The sequence below is a fragment of the Poecilia reticulata genome, linkage group LG7, assembly GCF_000633615.1.
Source record: "Poecilia reticulata strain Guanapo linkage group LG7, Guppy_female_1.0+MT, whole genome shotgun sequence".
NCBI lineage: Eukaryota > Metazoa > Chordata > Actinopteri > Cyprinodontiformes > Poeciliidae > Poecilia > Poecilia reticulata.
In genome coordinates, this window is record NC_024337.1 from 25,865,357 (window position 1) to 25,892,700 (window position 27,344).

At 38.1% G+C, this 27,344-nt stretch overlaps 2 protein-coding genes across 14 annotated transcripts in view; one reads left to right on the top strand and one right to left on the bottom strand.

Moving 5' to 3' along the window:
• Positions 1 to 299: 299 nt before the first annotated feature.
• csrp1a (cysteine and glycine-rich protein 1a) lies at positions 300 to 8,243 on the bottom strand. 2 transcript variants are annotated; one of them, XM_008413763.2, is made up of 6 exons: positions 7,954 to 8,243; positions 5,968 to 6,095; positions 5,376 to 5,544; positions 5,168 to 5,297; positions 4,992 to 5,088; positions 300 to 739 (listed from the first exon to the last, which is right to left on the bottom strand). In XM_008413763.2, exons 2-6 carry the CDS (start codon positions 6,074 to 6,076, stop codon positions 663 to 665), a joined length of 582 nt encoding a protein of 193 aa, XP_008411985.1. In that variant the 5' UTR covers positions 6,077 to 6,095; positions 7,954 to 8,243; the 3' UTR covers positions 300 to 662. The 2 variants fall into 2 exon arrangements, with proteins under 2 accessions (XP_008411985.1, XP_008411984.1); XM_008413762.2 differs by having other exon boundaries at positions 5,968 to 6,077; positions 7,954 to 8,239.
• The window catches only part of nav1a (neuron navigator 1a), a 95,721-nt gene continuing 69,323 nt past the window's right edge, over positions 947 to 27,344 (top strand). For 11 of the 12 annotated variants that reach the window (XM_017305721.1, XM_017305724.1, XM_008413767.2 and 8 more), the window contains exons 1-4: positions 13,613 to 13,709; positions 15,317 to 15,505; positions 19,833 to 20,683; positions 22,162 to 22,253. In XM_017305721.1, the coding sequence (XP_017161210.1) occupies positions 19,839 to 20,683; positions 22,162 to 22,253 (937 nt within the window). In that variant the 5' untranslated portion in view covers positions 13,613 to 13,709; positions 15,317 to 15,505; positions 19,833 to 19,838. Of the gene's footprint in view, positions 1,316 to 3,659; positions 3,719 to 13,612; positions 13,710 to 15,316; positions 15,506 to 19,832; positions 20,684 to 22,161; positions 22,254 to 27,344 lie in introns of those variants that run through there. The other variant, XM_017305722.1, reaches the window with a different exon arrangement.

The following is a 27,344-nucleotide window of genomic DNA, read 5'->3' on the forward strand; positions in this document are numbered from 1 at the left end:
GGTTCTTTCCGGAATTCCCCACACTATGACAGTAGAGATATTGTTATTCTCTCATTTTGACAACATACAGAATGTATCTCATGCGATCACCTGGGTAGAATGAGGAGCCTCATGACAGTGTTATGAGAAAAATTTATCAAATGTGCAGAAAGCATTTTGTTAAAATGCGAAGACATCCACCCAACCTGGCTGTTTTTATTTGTATTCCTGTGCATGCATATAGTGATAAGCTGCATTTGTTACACTAAGCTATTTGATTTTTAAATATAAAATGCACACAAACGTATTTACTGCATTTAATTTCTGAATTTTATTGAAAACCAAACATGTCACTCTGAACCAAAGATAATTCATTAGTTCAATCACTGTACAGCTAATATTGAATACCTATAGGTGACGCACAATATTGGCCCTTTCCAAGACTAAGTCTTTGGTCCTACTCAAGCTCATGTTCTTTTAGGGCCAAAAAGTTGTCATCAACATACATTTGTATTACAGGCTGGACACTAAAAACAAGGCTTAGGATTAAATAGCGTTCACATTCTTTGTGTTTGTGTGGTGATTTTTGTAATGCAGTATCACATGAAGGTTGCATCCTCCATGCAACCTGCTCTGTGCTGGCATGGAAAGCAGCTTGGTATAATGGAGATGTGACTCGGATCTCACTGGGTGTGGGCCAGCGCCCCGGCTCCAAGTCCATACCCAAATCCCTTGGGACCAAAGTTTTTGCCGTAGCAGCCTGTTAGAAAAAAAGACAGTGTCATCAGTTTACACTCGATCAGTATCAATGTCAGATCACTGACTAAAGGCTCATAGCAGACTTTTATCTTTGCTTTTTATTGGCACCCCTGGTAAAGGTAGATATAAAAGCATTAAAATAAATACAATTTTAATTTGAGTACAATCAGAGGAGAAACAAAAACAATTAAGAAAGAATGTTTTTTTTTTCTTGGGGGAAAAAATAAACTTTGGCACTGTGTTCCTGGAAAATAAAGCAATTTTAAAAATTCATATTTCTGGGATGTTTAACTGAAATGGGGGGAGCGGGCATTTTCAAGGAAGTTTAAGTTATAAGTAAATAAAAACACAAAGTATAAAAATAGGCACCCTAACATTTTTTTCTATTATTAATTTCTCTATGTAATAAATTATTTAGTGTTATTTCAGTTATTCAGTGTGATTCCACATACAACCGCTCGGGGGCGTTGGTCGCATTGGTGGCATAGAGAAGGTTGAGCACACAGAAGAAGAAACCTTCGCGTTACATGCTGAAGGAAGCTCAATGTGTGTGTCACGTCTCTTCTATACATCACAGGTCAGTAAAGATGTATTTTGATGCATAGATATTAGTTATCTTTAAAAGTTGAAGAGGTTATTAAATTGAGCATCAACTAATGGGTCACGCCATCAGTTTGTGGTTATTATTGCGTAGAACACAGACATTTCTGAAAACGAATTAATGCTAGCGAACTTTGTACTTGTGTTAGCTAGCAGAGGGGCAGCTGAAGGACTGAGTTTACTTTGAATTGATTGGGTTTTACATATTTTCAAATGGTTCTCAAACAAAATGTTATTTTGATCTCTTTATTTGTAAAATGGATGCTTCTTTATGGGTTATTGCAAAAACCAGAGAAACAATATTGATATTCATTGAGTAAGTAATGGGTGCTTATATGTGAAGTTTAGTAAAGAGACATGGCATTGCAGTGGTGTAAACTCCCGTCCTCAAGGGCAGGTGTCGTGCAACTTTTAGATGTGCCTCAGTTATTCTTGAGAATAGGGACAACATGGGCTTAAATTTTCCCAATTTTTTTTATTTCTCAACCTTATTTATGCAAATATGACAAATAATATTTTGGAAATGTAAATATGCTAAGGTACAGGCTCCCAGTTGCAACATTTTTTTTAAATAACATTTTTAATCGACCTGACCCAGAACTTTGTCATCACCATCTGACAAAATAAATATAAAATAATTTTTTAATGACCGTATTAGTGATATTTTCACTCAGTTTTACAGACAAATGGTTCTCAAGAAACAAAAAGAAATATTATTTAAAACAAAAAACAATGAAAAGTCCATCTGACAGAGTTGACAGTGCATGAAGGAGTTGACACAGAACTGAAGGTGGTGACAAACTAGGGAGTTAAAAAAAACCTGATCATGTGAAGTTATGTAAAATATTTATGTAAAATACATTAAAATGAATTAATTGCACATTTAAGTGAGATTTGTCAACAATTTCACTGAAAGAGTCACAACAACTCTGATGGAGTTGACAAAATACAAAACTACCTCAATTTATATGATGTTATTCTGAAGGAGGAGGCCATATTGTAGCTCATCAGGTCCATTAAATCTTTACAGTAAACTAAAATTAAGCATTTATTTCACAAAATTTCATCCAAGTTTTGTAAATTGTCAGTTATGGAGTTGACACATCATGGTTGTGACGAGCAACTTAGGAATAAAACAGAAGAAAAAAACTAAACAATAACATTCTAACCAGAACTGCCTGGCCCTCTTAGCAAAGGAAGAGAAGGGAAGAGGTCATGGGGTCCTCAGAAGTTCTGGTGTCCCCCAACAATGCCTAATTTCTTTTTTTTCACATTCTTTTCATGTCTGACGGTGTTGACAAAAACTAGGGACAAATTTCAATGGAGTTGGAAAATATATACAAATGATTTTTAACTCAATTTATTGATACTTTTATAATTATTTATATGACTACTTCTACTTAATAGCCATAATATATTATCTTAGTAGTCCTTTAATTGTTTTAAACTATTATAATGTATTGAGTTCTGCTTCAGGACAAGGGATTTTAAAGACACCATCCACCTACTACAATGTTTAAAATAAAAAATATTCTGCAAACACCAGGAAAATATACATTGTTGTGCTCTCATGACCCAGGTTAGTTTAGTCAGATATTTGAAAAATTATATTTTGTGTATATTTTATTCAAATGTTGTGCTTTATCCATAGGACCTGTTTTGTCCCTATTCTCAAGAATCACTGGCCTCTGCTGCACCACACCTGAATAGAATAATTAGGTCGTTAGCAAGGCTCTGGAGAACTTATCTACACAAGGAGGAGGTAATTAAGCCATTTCATTCCAGTGTTTTGTACCTGTGGCACATCTAAAAACTGCTGGACGCAGGCCCTTGAGGACTGGAGTTTGACACCTGTGCTTTAAAGGAACATTACACCTTTTCAGTTTAGTACAGTTAAAGCTAACATGCTTAAATGTTAAAGTATATTTGTGCAGAGTAAAAGTGTAAAAGCTACTAAAATAGTTAAAAGCACAACACAGTTAAAAATACAATAGGTCTGAGAAACATGGACAGTGCTTTATTTGTGTTAAAACACTATCTAAAAAAAAACTAATGTGATTTATAGAATTAAAAGCCATCTGTGAATAGACGTTTTAATTTGATAAAATTCATAATGTTAAATGGATCATGTTAAAATAATTCTCGTTCGGTTTATAGGGATATCATAGCCGTGTGATGTACTGAATTTAAGAGTTATCTATTGCAGTTACTCATTGATACCTGAAGTGTTGCATATAGAATATGTTCAGTACACAGAAGATTAAACCTTCTTGTTAGATGCTAAAGGAAGCTAAACATGTGTTTCATCTTTTCTATCACAGTGTCACACATTGAGAGAACAATATTTCAACATTACCCTCAGCCCATCCAAGGTTGGCAGGTAACATAACCATGACTATTATTAGTATTATGTACTTGAAAGTAACTGTGCATTAGTGAGCCCTCTGCTGTTTTAGTGTGGTTATTACAACTCAAAGAAAAAAAATTAAATGTAACAATGTATGCTCTGGTAGGGAGCCTCATAATGAGGCAATATTTATATTGCTCTTGGCAATGTTTGACTTTAATTGCTTGTTTAAAGAAGTTCTTGGTTCTGTTTTTGCTGTTGTCAAGCCTGGACGTCACACGCTGCTGCTATGGAAGAAACATAGTCTCATAAGAATCTCACTTTTTGAGACTTTGCATTTTGTGACACTGAATTTTTGTCCCGTGAAATTATGCATATAATTTTTTTCCCACTTTGTCTGGTGTCTAATGATCAAAGAAGCATAATTAGCAAAAAAAAAAAAAAGCCACTGTGCTCAATCTAGTGCTGATTTCTTTGGCTTATGTCACCAGAAGGTCACCACCACATTTACAGGTGAAATTCATTCAATTCAAAATTCATATACATAATTGCACAGGATAAAAATTCTGTGTTAAAAATTCAAGATTAGTCATACAAGTTCAAAATTCAGTCTCTAGTAAATCTGCTGAAGACAGCCTCTGTAACCATGTATGTTTTTTTATATATAATAGACTAAAACTCAACCAAACTGGGATTTCTTGATATTTTCTGCTAGAGTGCTGCAATAACCTACTTATAGAACAAAGTCGATCACATGTTGTGAAAATACATAGTGAAAGCCCTAAATTTTTTGTCTTGTTGAATCAACTTTTCGAATAAATTCAGGACTTTGGTTTATACCAGAAGTTTAATTTTCTCTCTTCCTTCTTTGTTGTTCTTTACTATTGTGAAAAAATTAAAGCATTGAGGTACACCAAGAAGTAAATATGTTTGGAATTATTATTTCAACAATCTCCCTCTGAATAGTCTTATGCATCATTCTTCATGAGTCATTTGTCTTTCTCTTCTTTTTGTTATTTTTTTTTCTTTTATGAAATCTCTGAGCTTGAAAATTGGCTGTATTTAAAGGTAAGGTGTAAATCTGCTTCATGTTGCCTTTGAGGTCCTGTGAACATTGCTTTTGATAGTAAAAAACAAAAATGTTCAAAATATTGATTCACTCTTGAACCGTCAGAAAGAAGCCTTCCTTCAATACCAATATATGGTTAATTTTTTAAATTCCCTCATCAACCACAAGTATGGTTGATGAGGGAATTTAAAGCTTTGTAATTGCATTTCCTAATTTTGTTGAAGATATGGATTTTACCTTTACAGTAGATTTCTCCATCCTTGTCAGCTAGTGTGGTTGACTCCAGGCTTTTCCCACATGTGGCACAGGTGAAACACCCAATCTTATGCCACGACTGGAAAGAGGAAAATAATTGATATAATACTAATAGTAGTCATTACTTGAATGTTTCTACATATGTGAGGTTTTCTTACACTCCCTGCTCCGATCACTTTCTCAGCAGCATAAACAGCCTTGCCACAGCGGGGGCACTTGTCTGACCCTCCGAACTTCTTAGCCATCTTAGAGGGGTTTGCATTTGTGGTCGGGCAATGAGGGCTGGGTCTGATGGAAGAAGAGGACAAAAAACTGTTGATGAAGAGCCTAAACAGACATCCAGAATTTAATATGTGCATTACTCACATTTCATGTGTAATACCCAATGATTCTCCTTTGTCCATGCTAAGGGTCCCGGCACCCTGGCCATAGCCATAGCCTTTTGGCCCATACTTCTTGCCATAGCATGCTTTGCAGTAGACTTCATCCATATGGACCGCAACAGTTGTGCTGTCCAAGTTCTTCCCACACACCACTACACACATAATAACATTCACAGACAGGCAGAAATGCATATGTTATTGTTTTGCATATTTGTGTGTTTTAAATGTGTTTAGACAGGCCCGTAACTTCTTCCTTATATGGCACAGCGCTTCTGAAGAAACATGTTCACATCTAAATTCCATTGCAGGAATGCCTGATTGCAAAGTGGGAACACAAATATTGCAAATGTCATCCGAAGGCCATGAACCCTCACCGATGGACTGATTTTGCTTCTGCAGTTTGGAATCTAAAGTTCAATATCAGTACATGAGACCAAAAGATAAAAATACATACTTTAATTTCTATTTCTTTTAAGAATTTTGAGGTGTGACTTATACATTACAAAAAATGATTTAATTAATTAAATAAGGTTTCCATAACTACAATCAGAGGAAACAACAAATAGTGTACTCACTGCACAGGAAGCAGGACTTGTGGAAGCTCCGTTTGTCACACAGGACTTCCTCAGCAAAGTAAACTGTCTTCGAACAGCGGCCACATTTATTTCCTCCTCCCAAAGGCATCCTTGTAAATGAAAGCAAACTGAAAATAAGGCCAACTGCTTGGATTGGGCTCACTAAAAGTTTGTTGAAATTAGTGTCATACATGAATACCGACAAAAGAGAAAAAAAAGACCATATATTGTTTTATAGTAGTGGAAAAGCTATCTCAAGTTAATGTTATTGATTTTGTAGAAAGGTCTGGCTGGTTGCTTTATTTTTATTTATTTTCTCAGCTAGGTGGCAACAAGCTGATACCTTTAAAGATTGGGCATCTTAATTAATGAATCTAAAAAAAATACAAAATTGTTAACTGCTCTCTGTTGGAAAAGAGAAAAAACATGATATAAAATGACATGTATCCAATATCTATTTCTAAAGTTAATGTCTCAATTTCAATGCCTGTAAAAGGAAATCATCTGAAGAAGCAAAATAGATGGATTGGAGGACTAATAAATTCGACAAAACCATTTTTGTTTTATGTAAAGCACATTTAAGCTATACTCGGTTGTCTGTAATTCTGGTATTATTCAAGACTGTAATTTCATGCCTGCCAGTTTATTGTGGCCTCTGTGAAAGAAAAGCAAACCAGTAATGGAAAGTCTAGGAAAGGTTGTGCGAAATGTGAACAGATGAAAGTTCCTCTGTTGGAAAAGCAGACAAAGTTGGTGTGAGCATTATGTGAACCATTAGTTTTTAAGGAATTTCAAAGCTTTTCAAAAAGTAAAAGACTGGCATTCAGCCTGTTTCCACCCTGAGCTTTTCCCGGCACGACCCTCCCAATCAATCCTTGTGTATCCACTTCCACATTCCTGACTGTGTAAACCCTCCCACCTCTCTGCCCTTGGTTCACATCATGTCCTGACTGACTGCCTTGTTTTACATCCCTCTGTCCTGTTTGTTTATTTCAGAAGGATGTGCCATTGCTCAAATATCATTTCCTTTTCTCTGATCAGTTAAGGAAGCGAAGCTCTTAACTCTACTTTTAGTCACTTCCTATAACCCTGAATACACTTCCTGTTCTTTCAGAGCAAGTCATTTCATGATTAACTCTTTTGACCAAACCCAGGACAGTTGGCTCCCAAACTGAATAGGACTTACAAAATGCTGTTGATTTGAATGTAATTTTATTGTATAGCAAAACTATATGTGAAAGAGTGTTTAATGCCTTTATGTTGATGTTCTATCATTATAAGCATCAAATTATTTTTAGTGGAATTAGTTTACTTGCTTTGACAAAGTTTGGCAAGAGTTGCTTTAAACCGCTCTTTGCCATAATCAAAATCATGATATAAATGGCATATTACTTATTAAATCAAACTGATTGAATAAAATACAACATATACTAAGGGTAGTTTAGGTAATGCTTTCTTATATAGTTTATGATCTTGACTTTTGACTTTGGGTTCTGAAAAAAACACCTCGCAAAATTAGGCACAAATTACTTAAAATTCCAGAATAAAGATCCACTGAAATTCTGAGGACTAAAAGTCAACAACCTTCCACTGGGTTTTGTGTCTGATTTAGCTGATTTAGAGAACCATGCTCAATTTGAGTACTAGTACATGTTGGTGGTTTAACACTGCAAGTTTAAACATGTAGCTGCACAGTCAGCGGGCGCGGGAGTGCGAACAGCTACAAATCAGGAAGTTTGCTCATAAATTACACGTGGATTTGTCTGACTTTTGTGAGATTACTTCCCCTTGCTCCCTGCTTTATGATTTGCAGATGTATGTCATAGCTTTCTGTTAGTATTTGCAGTAACCTATAACTTTGATAATCTGTTTCCTCCGGTTATTGTCAGTATATCTTAATCATGTTATAGTGAAGGCTATGTCACTAGAACCAGACATACATAAGACAATAGATATGTTTAAAAAATAATAAAAAACCTTGCTCACCTAAAGTTGGTAGATGTTGGTCTGAGCCGTAGGATGAAAAGAAGTTGGATGCAGCGCCAGTGCAAGAGGGTGTGTTCAGGAAACCAGTCGTTTAAAGCAGTATGCAGTTACTGCTCTTTTAGTTGAAGAACAAATCTAGATTATGTGTATTTTACTGTGTTAGTAGTGGAAGTCAAATCAAAAAGAAGTTATGTTCTCTTCTTCAATGTTCGTCCAGATGTGCTGAAAGGGAGGAGCTTCAGTTGTGGCTTCAATGTGCAAAGTACTGAGGAAGAGGGAAGTTTCTGAGTAACTCGACAAGCGAGAGAGTCAGAGTGAAAGTAGGTGGGATCAGGGGTGATTAGGAGAGGTAGTGGTTTGCCATGTTTCAAAGTGGAATTTACATTTTCTGTCTTTAAAAAAAATTAAAGGTGCTTTAAAAGTGTAAAATTTTCTTGTAAATTCCAGTATTTACATCACAGTATTACAGAAAATTCAGACTGTGGGGTGAGGTTCTCTTAAGAGGTAATGACTTGAAAATATCTTACCTGCACAAGATAACTTTTTAATCATATTCATAGCAAAGGTTTGTGTTTAGAGATTAAAGCTTATTTAAGGGAAGCAATGTCAAAACCAGGTTGCTCAAATATGGATGGGAAGGATTAAGGAAAAGCTCACTCAAGCAACTTGTTATTATATAAAACATTGTCATTTTTCTTATCAAGGGAGGAAATATTTAATATTAGTTATACAAGCAAACAAAAAAAGAAACCTTTAGTCAGCAAAAAAATGTTAAATGCTGTACACAAACTCAAATAAATTATCTCCAACATTTAATAAACAGCAGAAGGTGAGCTATCAGAACAGACAAATACATAAAACCTATTTAAGGTTCACTTGTATGTTTAGTGATATGGTCAAATTACAGTACAAATGATAATTCATGAATGTTGACTGCAACAACATAAGAGTTTGATTATACTAGATTTAACTTTATTCTGAAATAACTTATAAATGATGCAAAAGTCGAGGAAAAATCCAAATATTTGTAGTATTGATTTGGAAAAAAAACTATTGAAACTGCTTTGCTTGTTTGTTTGGTTTTCTTTAGAGCGTTTTGGAAGTAAAGGTAGTTTATGTCAAATTAACTACGTCATTAAACAGTCATAAAGGCTAATTAGCAGAAAGGCAACTACTACGCTGCCATACATCTGTTTGCTATTTGTGGCATTTAGTGCTGGCTGTTCTGAAAACATGATGAGCTGATGGATGCTGTCAATTTGTCTGTTGAAACAAAACATAATCAGGGAACTAAATCACTCAATAACTAAATCACTGAAGCATAGAAAATGTAAAATATATTTAAAAAATCTTTATTAATCAGAACATAAGTGATAGCAATACTGGATTTTTTCCTCTTTAACGTGTGTTAGTGTGAAATATTCACAGTGAAATAAACCATAATTTAAGTATTACAACTCAAAAGGTCTTAGACTTTCATATCTGCTTATAAAATGCTTATAAATAACAAAAGATTCAGTAGTATTTATTTTACTTTTGACTTCTGGCTGTGTGATTTACAACTTTAAGTTGTGTGAAGCCAGTCAAAATCATGGTTTATCCTATTTTACCGACACCAAGGGTTAGGCACAATAGGCACAACAGCACCATCTGGTGGTGACAGTCCTGTCAGGCATAAAGCTAGAGACTCATAAAGCTGATGGGACCTTTGTAATGGAGGATTATGCTCATAAAGAAAGTCTCTGTTATCACAGAAAACCTTTAAATTATTCTAAAATTAACTAATTAGTCGCGTTTGTAAGTTTTTAGTGTTCTGATGCCGAGATTTTATTTAGACCACACTTGTGAGGCCCCGGGGCTCCAGACAGTCAACATGTTGAAATTGCAACCCCCTCTTTTTGTTTTTTTCGTCAGTCTGCTCCTCAGTGCGACGGTGACACAAGTATCCCTTTGTCAAAACAGCGTCTGTCACAGAGTCAGTCTCTCTCGGGAGGGGACATGCCCTAGGGGCCATCAGAAGATTAGCTATGACATTAACCCCCTACCCCTGCATCCAACCCTCCTCAACACACACAAACTGATAGTCACTGCAGACGCTTGCACACCACTACCCATAATCCTCTGTTACAAGTCACTTCCCATTTTCATGAAACACAGGGACAAAGCAACAGATCATGTGAGAGTGTTGGGTTTTTTTTGTACTTGTGGTTGCAGAAGTTTTACAGTTTTTATTTGTGTGCTTGGAGCTGAAGGAAACAGAAGAGCAGCACCTGGTGATAATATTAGGATTGATAGGTGAGTAACGCATGGATTATTACCAGCAGAGCATCTCACATTAGTATGAAGAAACATGAGAGGGTAGAGCAAGGAGGTCATGTGTATTGTACAGTACGCATGTTGGGGGAGGGGCCGTTCATTGCGTAGGACCTAGTGTCTTCTGAAAGCAAGCATCACTTCATCATGCCTGGCTGAGCAGCTTTATTTTTATTTGCATAATGGCTTTTACTGAGCAGATACTCCATTATGCTTATGTCTCCATGTTAGGGGCTTATAGACCAAGTAAGAGTCTGATCGATATGTTATCAGTTAGAGAGCTTCAAGACCAGTCAAGCAGGGATGAGCCAACACACAAACACAACTGTAAGCAAAAAAAAAAAGGGTTAGAGTCTTAGAAATTATTTTTATCAGAAGATGTTGGAAATTGTGCTTTGCATGAGGGATTGCTACCCATTGATTTATTGGATATTATAGCTGCCATTAAATATGCTACATGGGATCCAAGTGCCAGTGTGCAAAACTGAAGCCAGCAAAGCAGAAATATGAGCTGGGAGACAATACAGAGTCACAGGGAGGGAGTGAGACACGGAGACCCAGAGCAAAACACAAATGCGGCTTTACACAGAACTATAATTGAAGACAGGAAAAGGTCCCACAAGAAAAGAAAATTACAAAATAACTAGGTTTCTCAGAGAGATTGTAAATACAAAGATGTAATTTGGAAGGGCAGTTGTAAAAGCTCATGGGAAGTACAATTTCAAATATTTAAAGTTTTTCCTCTGTGAACAAGATACAGTGGTTACACGGTAGTTTGTTGCACAAGATCGAAGCGCATTTTCAGTGTCCGGCGACGGGGTCAGAGACTTTGAGCTTTGTCGCCACACAGTCTTAATGAGAAGAAATTTAACCTATAGCATAGTCAGTCTATTATGTATGAACTTGATTGAAAAAACAAACCATGTTAAATTCAGTAAATCCACAAACTGCAACTGCATTCACACAATCCACAATTTCCTTCCTTTGGTTTCAAGCGCTTTTGAGATCCCAGAGAAAGTGACAAGAGTTTCACCAGACTATCTGAGGAATGGAGTAACGTAGGGCTGCCCTTGCCCCACTTGTTGCTGGACACTGACTGTACAGTTGGCTTAAACAACCTCCCTTCACCCATGAAACACAAGTTCATAAATAAGGAGACATTTTCAAAATGGGAACAAGGAACAGCAGCATTTAAATAGGAGGTGTTGAACAGGGAGGAGTTTACATCTTGTAACAATGACAACTGGAGTTAATGAATGTGCAGCAGTGGTGTGGGAGCATGAGCTGAAGGTCCTAGAGTCTAGGGTTGCTACTGCCTCTAGTGGCCTGGGGGTGGTAACACAACTAATATAATTACATTACTAAATCAGAATACCGCAAAGTCTTTATTATTTATTATTAATTTTTCATTCTCTTAAGAATGTAGAGCTAATTAAATGACCCAAACAAGACCTTAAAGTGGTTCCAGTTTCTCTCAATGGCCAACCTGTTGAAACTGGCAAATTTTAAATACCTTGGTTTCTGGAGAGTCAGCTCAACTTTGCTGAAAACACTGACTGTATTTTGAAGAACTGTTCTCAGAGACTCTACCTTTTAAGAAGACTTGGTAATCTTAGGGTGACCCAACTTGACTCTAGTTGGGTCACCCCTATGTCTTGAATTTGGGGGGGGAAAAATCATATTTATCACTACAGAAGGGTTCAGTGAATGCGCATACGAAACTGGTGGGTTCGGTACCTCAAAAAAGGTTAAGAACCACTGTCCTAGACAGAATAGTTGGAAATGGCATAGAAATTATGGAAACAGGGAAGTGAAAAAGCAAAATGAACAGGGAAACAGGGGTTTAAATGACTTCATAATGAACAAAAAAAAGATAACTGGAAATCAGAGACAAGTGCAGCCATCAAGCAGATGGCAAGTACTCTAATTAATGAGCTATTCCAAGCTTACTTGATTTGTGTTGCTTTATAAAGCCTAATTCAAACTTCCCAGTTCGCTCTGCTGTCCGCTGTAGTCCAAAGTCTCTGTGATGCAAATTTCACTGTCTGTACATGTCTCCCAGGTTCCACTTAGGATCTATACAAACATGTGCATGCTGGATAGATTTTTATGACTGCATTAGCGGAACAATCTGACAGAACCAAAACAGTTCCAGTTAGAGGGTGGTACCAAAACACAGCAGATAAGAAAAACCACAGGTTTTTCTATTTTGTTTATCACCTATAAACAAAATAGGAAACACAAAAATTTTGCTTATATAAAGGAAATAAAGTGAGGATAAATCTGCTGTTTTTCAAGAGAATTGCTAGTTTAACTCTTGGTAACAAGAAGAATACAAAAGCTGCTTTCATATTCTGATGACACATCTCTGTATTGTTTCTCGCTCTGTTCATCTCTGAGAAGACAGCATTCAAATAAGAACATTTACCACCTCCTATGAGGCGTTGTTGACAACGTTGTTCTGTTAAGCTAAAAAGTGGCTCATCATGAGTCATGTGTGTACACAGAGTGGAGCGCAAAGTCCTTAAATGTCAGAACAGCCAAAAAGGTCAAATATTCTTCACAATAAACAGGTTTATTTGAAAACTGCTAACAAATTTAGCAGATCTTTATTCTATTTTCCTATCAAAATTCTATAATCAATAGTCTTACTGGTATTCTTGGTGTAACTGCAATAATCGATATGTTTTGTCTTCTTAGTACGCCAGCTGATGTTTTATGCTGATGGGGGTACGATGTTTTCCCTGCTCATATCACTCCTTCTTTTTTCTTGGTTGTGTCTCCCTTGTTTCTCATTTGCCCCTCCCTTTTCATTAGTAGAGTGGGACAAAACAGAGTGATGGATGGAGAGCCTATCCTCCTCCAGCTTTTCAGTACATAAAGACATCAGGTGTCTTAAGTATAATCATGAGTTTGCGTCAGCTGATCTCCTTTTAACCCAGTTTGTTGTCTCTCTCTCTCTTTATTCCCTCTTCAGCAATTAGATCGTGAAAATCTGATGATTGGGGTCAGGTTTTTCACATTTGGAGCCACATCTGCTTTAATTATCATATGCTACTCAGACTATTGAGGTTAAATCTGTCTCGCTCACACACAGACACGAATACACACGTGCACGCACACACAGCAATACACTCATCCAGCTAATGCACCAACCTGCCTTTGCTAGCTGGGTTTATATTTCACTGCTGAGAGGGAGGGACTCCAGCCAACAGGTCCATTACTCAGACTGAGGGAGAGAGAGAGACAGATATTGTAATGATGAGAGAGAGGGAGAGGCGGGGACATGGCTGCAGGCGTACTGCGGCAGCAGCGGAGCGGCATGACGTGATAGAAGGTGAGATTATAGACACAAATACACATGTACGCCGGCCAGCCTCACAAAAGTAGACGGAGGCAAAGAAAGGCAGACACTCAGCCAGACACAAGAAGAGTGAGAGAGGGTAAGTCGAGCCTTAAATTCATTTTACTTACTTACACTTTAGATCTTTACATTTTTTTAAAGTTAATTTTGATGTTTTGTGGTCTTTCTTGTTTGGTGACGGTGTAAACAGAGATAATTATAAGTTTTCTCTTTTGAGGGTGAATGCGATCACAGTGGCGTGACTGTCGGGAATAAAGTGAAAAGATGGGAGAAGGCAGTGCTTGGTTGGAAGAAAAGCTGGCGAGTTGGGGGGATTTTATGACCAGGGGTGACAGGATCAGCTTGAGTCAGCATTATAGAGTCCCCATGACTCAGTTCTGTATACTTTGTATGCATGCAGTGGCATAAGTTACTCTTGATGAGCAGTGGTGGTTTTTGAGTTGAAGGATATGGCTCACCACTCGGGGTGTCATTGGAGACACAAGGTTATCCATTAGTTGCATCCCAAACAAGTCAGTTTTCTGTTGCTTATTTGCATATCTTGTCAATGAGTAGCACACTCTGAAAACACAGTATGACCGTACCCAAAAGCAAGCAGTTCTTAATTAAAGGGATATTTTACAGATTTTTAAAAAAAAAATCAAGAATGTAGTTGATTTTTGTAGTTTAAAAATCGTAAAATAAGACAAGTCAAACCTGACGTGTTTAAATTTAAGAAACAGTATGGGATTTACAAAACATTTATTCTATTGTTGACCTACAAACATGGAGCATATTTTGTTTTATATTATGAATTATCTGAACAATATTATTAACTAATATGTGAAAAGTGCAACATGATCAAGCTGTAGTTTATTGATTTTACACTAAATATTGATTTGTGGGTTATTAAAAAGCTGCATTTATTGAAAATTCCTTGCATAACGAGAATTAATACAAAACAAGGTTCTACTTTTTTTACTTCCTCATAATTGTGGTACGTCAATTTTTTTGACTCCATCACTTGGGTATGAATACGTTTGGTTTTATTGAGAGGTAATTGTTGGAAAAAGCAGAAGGGTTCTCGCTCCATGAAAACAAGAACTTCCACTGCTGAAATAAGTGTTGAATGATGAGTGGATGAAAGACACCAAATTTGTTTGCAGAAGTAGATGTTTACATTTTGTGTGACCTGGTTGTGTTTCATCCTGTTAAATTTGCAAGTGAATGTTTTGCTTCTCTTTATATGACAAGAAGTGTGCTGTAAATAAATAAGATCTAGTGTTTTTTTTTTTAGTGGTGTTGGGTGACTATTCATCATTGATCTATGCTGCATTTTGAACTTTGTTACTGTTGTGTCTTCAAAAAATCTGCCAACAGAAGTCACGTATTGTCTTCAACACAAAACACCATAAACTAAAAATACTGCTGTGTATTAGCCTTTATTGAATATGAAAGATAATGTGTCATTGTGGTTCATTGTTGATCAAATCTCTCCATTTGGTCACTGAGTCATGATCACATATACAGACATTGACTCATTCTTCAGTACTTTTTTTTGTTTGTTTTTTTACATCCACAAATTATTATTTTTTTTATGCCAGCAGATGAGAACATTGATTTCAGACACAAAAGTGACTTTGAAAATGAGTCATTTTGGTATGTTTGCTGCTGATTTGCTGGATTTGTCATTCCTACTTGTCACAGCTTCCTGTGTTGGGGAATGGTGAAGGAGAGTGAACCAATGAGAGAGCAGCGACGAGGATGCAACTGTGATCCAGGAAAAAACAGGCCATTGTTCCTGGGAAGTAGAAGAAGTGTGACCTCCCTCCACTTGCCGGCTCTCTCCGCGCTCGGCCCGGCGGCACATCGAAGAACTGGGAAGCCCATTGACAAGTAAGGTATTCATGTGAGACTCCAAGTCTTCTTAATTTTATCATGAGGGTCTTATTAGGTTTAGGTAGTGTTATTCTTGGAGTTTGGTCACTTTTGCCGAAAGAAAACTCTCAAACCCAAGAACTTTCTTCTCTCTGTTCTTTAGTGGTTCTCATTGTTTGCACTGCGATTTTTTAGTTAATATTGAACTGTATGTTGATGTACAAACAATAGTACCTTCTGCAGTGTCAGACTTTGTGACACAGACGAGCACAAAGGCATTGCCAATGTCCTTCATTTCAGACAGAGATGGCTGTGTTACCACCTCATGTATTGATTTTGTGATGAGTCAGAGGGTGTGCATCACAAGGGGGAGCATGTGTTTTTTTTAATTTATTTATTTTTTCTAGTGAGAGGGTATACATGTCTCTTTGATCCAACATACAGTAACTCAGTTATGTTGGAGCTTATTGCCATGGCAGAAGAGCTGAAACTATGTAGTGTTCTTCTAAAGTTCACTTAAAATGTAAAATCCTGGATGTCAGGCCTGTCATATTTTTCTTGTTTTAAACAAAAGTCACAGCTACTGCTGCTCTCTTTTTTTTTCTGAAAAGGTCGAACATGCTCTTAGCTTCATAGGCAGGTAATAATTGAATTATATTTCTCTTAAGAGGTAATTGAAAAGGACAGAAGCTTAGCAGTGAAGCAAGTCAATTGCTGCATATTGCAGTTTCACAGAATATCCACCAGATGTCAGCACTATACTGTCATCTGCTGTATAGTGCGATGGCTATAAAATATGACAACTCTAAAGGATTATTTAAATAAAAAAAAAGTACAATACTCGTTTATGTTGTTAATGTCAAGAAATTTTCAATAAATGTTGACGGGATAAAGCTGCTCGTCTAAAAGCAGACATTCAGAGTGCTTCATATGTTTTTAAGGATATTAATTGACAGTTTGCAGAATATAATGATTAATCTTGGTGATGGCTAACGTGCAAACTAAATGATGATGAAACAATCTGAGGCTGGCAGGCAGAGAAGGAGGGGAGGAACCATTGCTGCAGTGGCACAGGCTTTGTCAGAGATTGGCAGATACAGAAGACGGCAACGTTTAGGATTTCAGGAACCGAGTTCAGGTTTCAGTGTTTTATGACAAGCAAAATACAGAAATCTGGCAATGAGCTGAGTTTACACTGGAGCAGGTATCCTGTACAGTGATGAGATAATAGACTGCAGCTGAGCCAGGTGGTTTCTTGGTACTGCCATTCCCAAAAGAGCACAAAGATAGATGGGGGGGGAAAAAGCAAACTACAACACTAGGAAATTAGTTCTGGATTAAGTAGAAAGCTGTCAGTGATCACAATGTTTCCGTTAAATATACAAGACAGAAAAAACATTCCAATATGATTACTTTTTCATGTATTGATAAAGATTCAGTTGCATGAGGAAGTTGGTGCAATCTTTTCTTTTTTTTTGTCTCTTCCTACATTTTGCTGAAAACCACATGGACAATTAGAACAATTAAAAACAAGCAGTATTTTGTAATTTTGATGGTAGTTAAGCTGTTTTCGCACTGCAAGGAACGGAACGGAACGGTTTCAAAGTAGGGCCGACCGTTTTTGCATTAGAACTTCCGACCGGTTCCACCCGGCCCCTTGGAACCACAAGAGCTGTGGTTCCAATTGGGCCGGCCAAGCAGTTCTGCTTAGAACCAGCAGCTGATTGGCCGCTGGTTGTTATGGAGTCAGACGTTGATTTTCCGTTGACAGCTGGCTCTCACGAAACTGTATTTTATTTTGTAAAGAGTGCTGTTTTCAATATTTTTATTAGTTTTAATTAGCAATGGATTCGTCTCAATATAGTGCAATCACCTGGTCTAATGATGAGGTAATTTTTTTTCCTCCGCTTACTCGCTGATGAACGAGTACAGAATGAGCTAGATCGGTCAACGAGGAAAGAGAAAGTTTTCCGCCGCATCTCCAAGGAAAAGGCTTCGGCCGCTACATCGAAACCATTGTTTACTTTCAAAAATAATGACGTCAGGTACAGCTTCAATGGCGCCCTCAGTATATATGCAAACACAACAGGGCTGCAGTACGGGTGGAACCGTACCGTTCTGTTCCGTACCGTTCCGTTCCTTGCAGTGCGAAAACGGCTTTAGTCTTGGACACCAAGGAGTACTGCATTACAGAAAAATAACAGGATTCATCCAGTATTGCATTTTTTCTTTGTTTACTCATGGTCAGTGCAAGACCAATCTAATTTTCATAAAAACTGGCAGCAAATTTAAGATTGGTTGGGATAGAAAATGTACAAAATTTACTGGCCTAGTTATTTATTGCACAACAAAAATTACAAGCGATTCAGATGTGTAAGGTTTGTGTAAAATTTTGATTATTTCCCTTGAAAAGTAAGGGACCAATACATTCATAAATTCTCTATACTTTCTCTCATGACTTGTGTGGGAATCTGCTCAAGGGTTCACACAATTTCAATCTTTTAGTCACAAATAGAAAGAAAATATCAACAGATGAACAGGACAACTACTAATCCAACAGGATGATGCTGAATGTCTTTAGTAGTAAAAATAAATCTTAAACTTGTAAACAAAGTATTTTCTGTAAAATGTCTAACTTTCTCTAATTTCTCTTATTGTCCTACATCCTCTATTATTCTCTCTCTCTCTAACTCTAGCTCATTCACTCACAGCCATGCACGTACAAACAAACATAGTTGATCTATTAGCAGCAGCTGAGCCTCTGCACTGCATGTTGGGCTGATGTACCAGTATGACCCAGGCGTGTCCCCAGGGACAGGCCAATTTCCATACAGATAGACACAGAGTCAGGCTGCACCTGTGCTCTTGGAAACCCTTGTTGGACTTCTATTAGATGGGGAGAAATTCTGATGCTTGTTAGTGCCATGCACCTCCCTAGAGAAAAAGTGAGGAGGGGAGAAATGGAGAGGAACAGATATAGTTACCTGGGGATCCGCAGAAATGAGAAAATGAGAATGGAGAGGCACATCTGTCTACAGTTACCTCCTGCCGCATCACTGATGATGTCATTAATGTCAATTAGTGTCTCGAAAAGTTTATTCAGAATTTGAGAGTTTCCACGAAAAAGGCTGAAGTGACTGAGAACTGTGCTTGTTTCTGTTGTCCAATATATGACAGTGTAATTACAGATACACAGTTAAAAATGCTGTCAAAGCTATAGATCAGTCATTTTGATCATTCTTTACTTTATTAACAAATGCTATCTAAAATGAGATTAAGCACAAATCAATATTCATTTGACTTGGTAGCTGCTCTTTTTATGCAATCTCACATTGATTGAATGACCATTATTAGGTCAGCATTTTGGTGGGTCGTCCAGTGTGCTGCTGAAGTCTCAAACTGAAATGCCTAACAAATAGAGCAGGTTTCCAGACAGCACAGTAGGTCTATTTGTGTTATTGTTTGATGCAGTCTTGTGACAGTGTTTTGTTAAACTTTCAGTTTCCAAGACTTTTCATGTTATAACCCTTCTATCCCTCTTACAACTGCTTATCTAGTTAAAGTTTCAACAGCATACAGCGATAACATCTGAAATAGTTCCCTGTGAATTGCAACTCTGCTTTCAAAAGATGAGATGGAGGAATTGTCAGAAAGAAATAAAACTGGCTTACTCCATCTGTCAGCGGCACAACACTCATGCTTATGTATCTTATGTTACTCTGAAGACCCTCTGTCTAGACTGATGAAGATTCACTCACCTCAGAATGCTGGACTCTTACTGAGGCTGAAATGGAAGAACTGTTTGGTCTTTTTACTGAGCAGTCGCGCTGACCATAGAGTGCTGAAGATTCTGCACATAATGGCCTTGTAATCATTCACCATGGGGAAACAACAGGATTGTAAAGCAAATGGAAAAAGTAGCCGACTTCGTCATTAGACAGTTGCGCTCTCTAAATTTGGAGCCTTCATAGAAATACACACAATACATCATAAATACACATCATAAATTATGCACCAACCTAAAATATGTAGTTGAATGAGATTTTTAAAATGAATTGATTTCTTTGCACATGGCCCCGTATAAAATACATTTTTAGATTCACCAACAGACTTAGCCAAAAAAACAATGTGAAATTTATCAAAAAGTTTAACACATGATTTAGTCAAAGTCAAACTTCTTGTCAGGTTAATTTTGATCAGTTGGATCTTTTGTGAAATATTAACATGGTTCAATTACTCGCTAAAGTATAACCAGACCTTCCTAGAAAGGTCTTCTGGCTAATGATTTGTTGTGGAACCCTCCCTTCTGCCCTTTGATTCGTCGGCCTTTCATCTCTTTATGCAGGTCGAAATGAGCGGAGGAATCAATGTGAAATCAGCCCCCCGTGGGCCTTCCTCCTCAGGAATCCCTCTCCCCCGCAGCCTTGTGACCAACTCTCCAAAAACGGACACCCGTCGCCAAGCTTGTGACTTGCCCAGACCCTCAGTGCAGACCCCAAAACACACCCCTACGCATACACCCACTCACTCTCCTTCACTCCGTCCACGAAACTCCAGTATTCCTGGTCCTTCCTCTAGGGAACGCCTGAAAGACGGGGGCACGAAAAATCAACTCTACCACCGGAGTCATGTGTCACGTTCAGCCTACAGCAGCCCAATGGTCCAGCGCAGATTACCATCGGCACACTCCAAAGACACATTGGATCTTCAAAAACCTGTTCCATCTCACATCCCTGCACAGTTGGTGCATGATGGGAATCATAACAGAAGTACCATCATTAATAAGAACCAAGCCAACAACCTGCATCCAGCTTTCTGTTTCAGAGGAGGTGAAAACTCCAACACAACTCAGGAAATGAGTCAAAATATGTTGGCAAGAGGAGGAAATCCCCCTAAACAGCCAGTTGAATACAACATTGTAAAAAATGGGAACCTTCGGCCCGGTACCGCTCAGTCAGGCTCCAAACACACATTTAGAAGTCACAGTGGCTCCACAAGTCAGTCAGACGAAGAGATGGGGACTCCAGAGGACAGCAGTTCAGCATCTTCTCCTGATCCTCTCCCACTTCCACTCATCACATTTGCCATGCCAGTAATATCCAGTGTTTATGAACAGGAACACCACCTGCCCAAGGACTCTACAGAGACACACACAACCAGAGTCAACATGGCAGCCGTGGCTCCATTCAGCTACAGGTATCTGAAAAACATTTTTTATCAGCTTATCACAGCTCACCACCTTTTAGCTTTTAGACTTTTTTTCTGGTTGCAACCACAAACAACCATATTTTCTTGTAATTTTATTTAACAGACCAATAAAAAAATACGTAAATTAAATAAAATTTATACATAACTCTTGGAATCACACAATTTTCACAAATACAAATCTGAAAAGTTTGTATAATCTCCTGTAGTATTAATTACAGCCACAAGGATTTTGGGGTAGGGCGGCCCAAGTCTGATCAGCTGCTGTCCTGCAACTTCTAGATTTATCCCTTCTCCTATACACCCAAGTCAAATATATGGACCATTAAGATAGCCTGGCCATTGCTTTCCTGTGCTTCCTTGCAAAAAATAAAAATTTCACTTCTTCTCCTGGAGTTTCATTGGCGCTTGGCAAGAAACATAAAAATCTCACTCTCAATTTTTGACAGGGTCAATCAGCGAACAGGAGGAGAAGCTGTAAATGACAACATAGATTTTCTGCACTGTTTTAGAACTGTCGTCTCTGCTTGTAGTTTTAGTAATGGCAGCAGAAGAAGTGAAAGAAGCCATTAAGTCTGTGTTGGCCACGCTTCAAAATATTAAATTAACATTAACAGGTGCCTCATTCAGTTTGGCTCTTCTACTTTTGTTAAACTTTCGCAGCATCACAGACAAACGTTAGCGAATGGGTAAAGTTTTAAAATTCAACACAGTCCACACCTACAGGAAGCAACCGTTTCTGTACGAAGCTAAGTGTAGCAAGGGGCTGGTTTTTCCCAGGCTGTTGTTTAGATGGCTCTCGAGAACAGGACTTGGGTACCACTTTCCTAACTAAGGTGATCTCTGCACACAGTGGTTAGTTTTATTTTGGGTTAGCTAAAATAAAGTTAGTTATTTTGGTTAGGTTAAATACCAATGCATATAACATTTTTTTTTATATCACATCACTGTGTTATTAGTTCTCTTTTGCGTCCTCATGTTCACCATTAGTTCTCTCTGATTATGAATACATCCTGACTACTACCTGGAAGAATCTAGACCAGACTCAGAGGCTTGTTCAGTCATTTCAGGCTAATTTAATTCAGCAGAATCACCTCCAGAAATTCATCATTGTTGTGCTTGCATAAACACACACCTCCACTTCTCCAAAGCAGAGCCATAGCTATTGTCTTCAATTCCAGGCTTTACTCAGATTGATGTTCTCACTCAGATGCACATTACTGTGATAAGTGATTTAAAAAAAAAAAATATATATATATATATATACTTTTTTTAAATTCTTTTTTCTTTTTGTACTTTTTTAGGTTTAAAAAGACTGTTTCTGTATTTGTATTTGCATGTGCATGTTAAATTGTGGAGGATAATGTGTAAATATGTTCCTCAGTTGAAAACAATATTTGAGTGTACTGAACTGTTTTGAATGAATTTACATGTAACTGAAATGTGCAACGGTTATATGTGTTTGGCAGGCTGAGGATACAGGAGAGCGACTTCTCTCTGGAGGAACTGAGTGACTGCTCATCCGGATCTATTGAAGTCTGCTGTGATGACCTAACAACAGGTTAGAGACATTATTAAAATTATACTTTTAGAAATTCAGGACCTATGTTTATGTTTAGAAAATCATGCAGGTGATCACACCTACCAATTTCTGTATTAATAAAAATGATCTTGGTTCATAGAAAATAGTAACTTTCATATCCATATTGGCAGCCATAATTACCTTTTTCTTTTGACATTATGTGTCATCTTGTCCAATATCAAGAGACCAGCTATTAGGATTCATGTCATTATTGTAAGTTTTCCTGTTTTATAAATCCTGTCAGTGTACTGCTATCTACCCGACTCACGCTGCTGGCAATTAAGTCATGTATAAAACCTCCTATGAGGTTTCTACCAGCTGGTTGTGAAAAGGGTGTGGGGTGGGGGCTGGTCTTTTGGGCCAGTCATGGTCTTTAAAAGGCCTCTGGCTGTCTTTGGGCCTTGATTGTGGTCTTGTAATTGGTCCCTAGCAGGCGTTAGAAACAGAACCAAAGTGTTAGTCCTCTGAAGCTGCATTTATACGGAGGGTGGACTGACATCTTAATCACTGTAATTTAGATTGCAGAGGAAGGGAGGGAAATAGGTCGGAGGGTAAAGATTTTAGGCAAGTGGGCGATGGAAAGAGAAGTGCGCCGAGGGACAGTGGATGATGGATCTCATTTTGTTCACAAAGGTCAGAGTGAAAAACGGCACAACTCTGCAGCAGAACGAGCATACAGTTCAGCGCTTTTAAATAGATGATGTAATTGTTTAAATGGTGATCCCCACTGAATAGGAGTTATTTTCCTTACAGGTTCTGTTTTCCATATGATTGCATTCACACAGATTCAATCAACGGTAACATGATCAGCTCGCTTATCTGAGGCTTTAATGAAGATCTGAACATTTAATGTGATTGTGGCACCATGTGGTCTTTCAATTAGAGTGCAGACCTTCCGACCTTACCTCTCTCCGGAACAGTATTTGAGTGTACATTTGTACCTCTGTATGGAGTGTGTATGTGCGTCTGTGTGGCAGCACACAGATGGTATTTGAAAAGATAAATGTGATGTGGACTCGGTATCATTTTTCATCTCCCAGCAAGGGAATGGCTTGAATGTCCCTGTGGACATTCTAAAGGTCTGTCAGTCTATAGAGTGGATATCTCTCTGCTATACACACATTATGCAGACAGAAACAGAAGCTCTGGAGATTATAAGGATACAATTAATTACCAACATCAATAAATCTGTGATAAATATACATAGACATTGAAAATTGTGCAAGCTTGCATTTTATGCATTTTTGTGCCATTCTGTTAAAGCGCCTGCATAGTCTAACGGATACTGCTTCAGGGATCTACCACTGCCTCTACTCTTGGACAGTTCATAATCCTCTTTGGTCAATCCAATCAAGGGGAGACATATGCCATGTTGGCATTGGACAGTGATGAGTGGTTTAGTAGCTTTCTGGTGATGACTTACAAAAGAATGGATAAGACTATTTGCTCACTCATCCCCAGGAGGAGTAATCACTGTTTATGGTTTAATGCCATTCCTCTCACCATGTTTGATCCAAGCGTTGAGCTTTCAGGAGTTCTGTACTCAAACTTCAGCAAAGTCAAAGTTACGACGCATCTAAAGAAGTTGAACCAAAGTTGAAAACATAATGACACAAATGAAATGTACACAATTTAGACATGCCAGCCATACAAGATGATGATATTGTATCTCTCACTATTTTTGGAAATTTTATCTAGAAGAACCTGTTCACCAATAGATATGGTATGTCACTATGTGTGACACTGGAGTGATTTATTTCAAACACATAGCAGTTACTATAATAAATTATTAATATAGGCATTTTTGCAAAGCGGTCATGTTGGATGTTTAGGTCAGGTTGCTTTTGCAGTCAGAAATATTAATTCAGCAGGTAATTTTGTGTTATTTCACAATGGAAAAGGTGACTTCTAAGTGTAAATACTGCAGTGCTCTAATATATCGAGCATGAAAGAAGAGCCTCCCCCAGAGCGGCTTTTGCCCACAATAACAGCCAACACATCTTATCTCCATTTCTGCTGCTTTCTTCCTGCAACCTTTTCCCCCCAGGGAAAGGTTCCTTATAACAAAGGAAGCAAGGGTTAATGCACAGCTGCATTACAGAGCAGGAGATGAAGGAGGAAAGCATGGAGAGAGATGGGTAAATTAAGGAATGGGTGAATGATTACACACACAGGATCTTTCTTGACCTGTGGGATGACTCCCAACCCAGGGAGTCTAATTAAGTTATTCATGTGTGTAACCCCCTCAATTTGGGACACACAGAAAGACACTCAAAAGTGAAATCACAAAGACATTTCTCACTGTCACATTAATAACCCATGACAAAGCATGTTCACATGCCAGAATATAAGCACACACTGTGGATTTGCGACCAATAAATTTCAACTTTTATTTTGATATACACATTTACAATACAATATACTTAAAGATCCCACTGACAAACTATTGTAACCAGGCAACCATCGTCGGTAGCAGAGCATTATGGGATACCACAGGAAAGTGTGCCGAGAATGTCAACACTGGGGATTTGGCAAGAGACCATCTCTACAATTTCTTTTTTCAAAATAAACATCTAATGTACAAATTCTCCTCCATCACATACTTTTCTGCATGGCAGCTGATGTTTTTTTTCCTGCTCTCAGCTGGTGTGTGACTCATGATGAGTCTGTGCCGTCCACCCAGAGGGAGAAAGTGTTTTATTTTTATTTTTTTAAACAAGATTAAAATTCATGCCGCAGGAGTTGACTGCTTGTATGACTGTCTCACTTTTGACACTGAAAGCTGGATTGCTGAAATGCTTAAGCTGGTGACTCATGGAGCTCATCATCAGTGGTCAGTGTAACTACTAGACTAGAGATTTGTCACTGCTGGAAAAACCCTCTTTGTTATTCAAGCAACATTATTCTACCCCAAAGGAGGAACCCACGTACTGTATGCATCAGCCAGACCGCTGTTTTAAGTGTTTTGTGTGTAAACAGGACATTAATAACCACGCCGTGGTGTTTGTGTGGTCCAAGAGTGTGTATGTGAGAGTAGTCCCCTGTGTATGTGTGTCAGTGTGCCGTTGTTCTTTGCGTCCTGTGGACCCCCTCTGTTTGCATGTTTGCGGACACAAGCAAACGTCGGAGGAGAGGTGAGGCATTGAGGCAGGATATCCCTTCTCTGTCTTACGAGCTTCCTTTGGCCCTCTGGCTCACATACTGAGATCCTTCCTCACCCGTTCCCTTCCACATCTCACTCTTACTCATTGCTTTGTTTCTGAGAAACACACTCCACTGATGGTGAACATCATAAGACTGAGTGGGAAAGTTACAAGAATTTTCAATTCACACTGGTTTATTGTAAAACTGAATTGATTATTTAAAAAAAAAAAAGGAAAGAAGGACTCACTAGTGAGGAGCAGATTATTTTACAGGTTTGTGTAGGCACGCTTGATGGAACGAATCAAGAATACCAGACGGCTGAAAGGAATATTGCTTTATGTGATGGAGATGACATCTTGAGTGACATCAACAATCCAAAATGTATGTCTGTCTGTTTAGCAAAGCATCATTGTCAACTATCCCAAACTTTTTCAATGAGATTTTGATCATGGGAACATGTAGACCTCTCCAAAACAGGCATGTGATTGTCCTGGAAGGAGTCAGACAGGCATTTGGAACTGCAGTGTGTCTTGTTGAAAGATCCAGTCATCACTGCCCTTAGTCAAGAAGGATGAACTCTACAATTTCTCCACATATCCGGCTGCAGTCTTGGGACTGCACAGCTCTATTGTTCTTTTGAAGGAAAAAGCTCCATTGTCTGCATGACTATAGTCTTGTTGACTTTCAACAAAAACTGTTGTGCTCATCCTTATCTCCCGCAGTTGGTGTGCGCGGGACAAGGTGTATTCTGGACAGGTTACCAGTCCATCACAGGACACCTTCAGGATCATTTTTTAAATGTCATGTCTCACTGCATGAGACATGCAGTGAGACATGTCTCACTAGCCATCTGATGGCCAGTAAAGTGCCATCTTGCAAGGCACCTTACTGGCAGCAAAGGTGCCTTGCAAGATGTTTTTCTTCTGAATCTCAACAATCCATGCTCAAAAACAGAAAGCTATTTGCCTTTGCCATTAGCATAGACAGAGTAAAAGCTTGGGCAAAAAATCACATGAAAACTATGGTCTTAAACTTCCAATCAGTTGATGAACAGCCTGAGTTTAAAAACAACTTTCATCATTTTCCTTGATCCTATTTGTTTATGTATTCTCTTCTGGTTCCTTCTTCTACTTTATACACATTTAAGTTATGATCTATAATTCAACAGCACAAAATGTGAAATTAAAATCCTTCCAATCCTTTTTCTTTTGATGCGCTGTCTTTTTGATTCTCAAGCAGGCTTCTAGCCTCTCAGCCCCCCTTTTCTCTCCTCCTTTAAATCCCACAGCTTTTTGTTCTCTTTTTTGCACACAAAAAGGCAAAACAAAAGGAGCTGAGAGGTGGTGGATGACAACAGTGAGTGGGTGAAAGTGAGAACACATGCCATCTGCTAAACCTAAATGAGAGTCTTTTTTTATATATATATTTAGGTTTGAGGCGCTTTGATGCAGTTAGTTGCTTCCAAATCTTCTGTACTGCTCTTTCCTCTCAGTACTTTTCCTTTCAAGGCCCAAGGCCTTGTATAACTTTGTAAACATGCGTATAATGAACCATTCAGTGCATCTCAGTGAGTCCTTCTTCACATGACTGCTCTGTTGAAATATAGTGGCGAATTTGTTTCACACTGGTTAAAAATGCTAAGGCAAATATACTCATGCAAAGGAGTGAGACACTGACCACTTTCTCCACGTCTGCCAGCCTTGCTGTCTCTTTGCCGCTATTTGACCCTGTGCATTCTATCTACTATCTAATTTTACTCGTCAGTCATACCTTTCATTACCTTTTTCCAGTAAATACCTTTAGCCATTTATGGACATGTTCAAAATATTACGGCAATTTAAGACAAAAGTGTTCACACACATCGCTCTAAAATATGCTGAGTGTACGAGGTTGCTACTTGTTGGATGTCAGGGCCAATATTTAGGA

Coding starts and splice junctions, on each gene's coding strand:
- csrp1a (XM_008413763.2), bottom strand. CDS start 6,076: ATGCCTTTGGGAGGAGGAAATAAATGTGGCCGCTGTTCGAAGACAGTT. Junction 5,545..5,967: donor CAAGTCCTGCTTCCTGTGCA/GTGAGTACACTA, acceptor TTATGTGTGTAG/TGGTGTGTGGGAAGAACTTG. Junction 5,298..5,375: donor TTGGGTATTACACATGAAAT/GTGAGTAATGCA, acceptor TTCTTCCATCAG/ACCCAGCCCTCATTGCCCGA.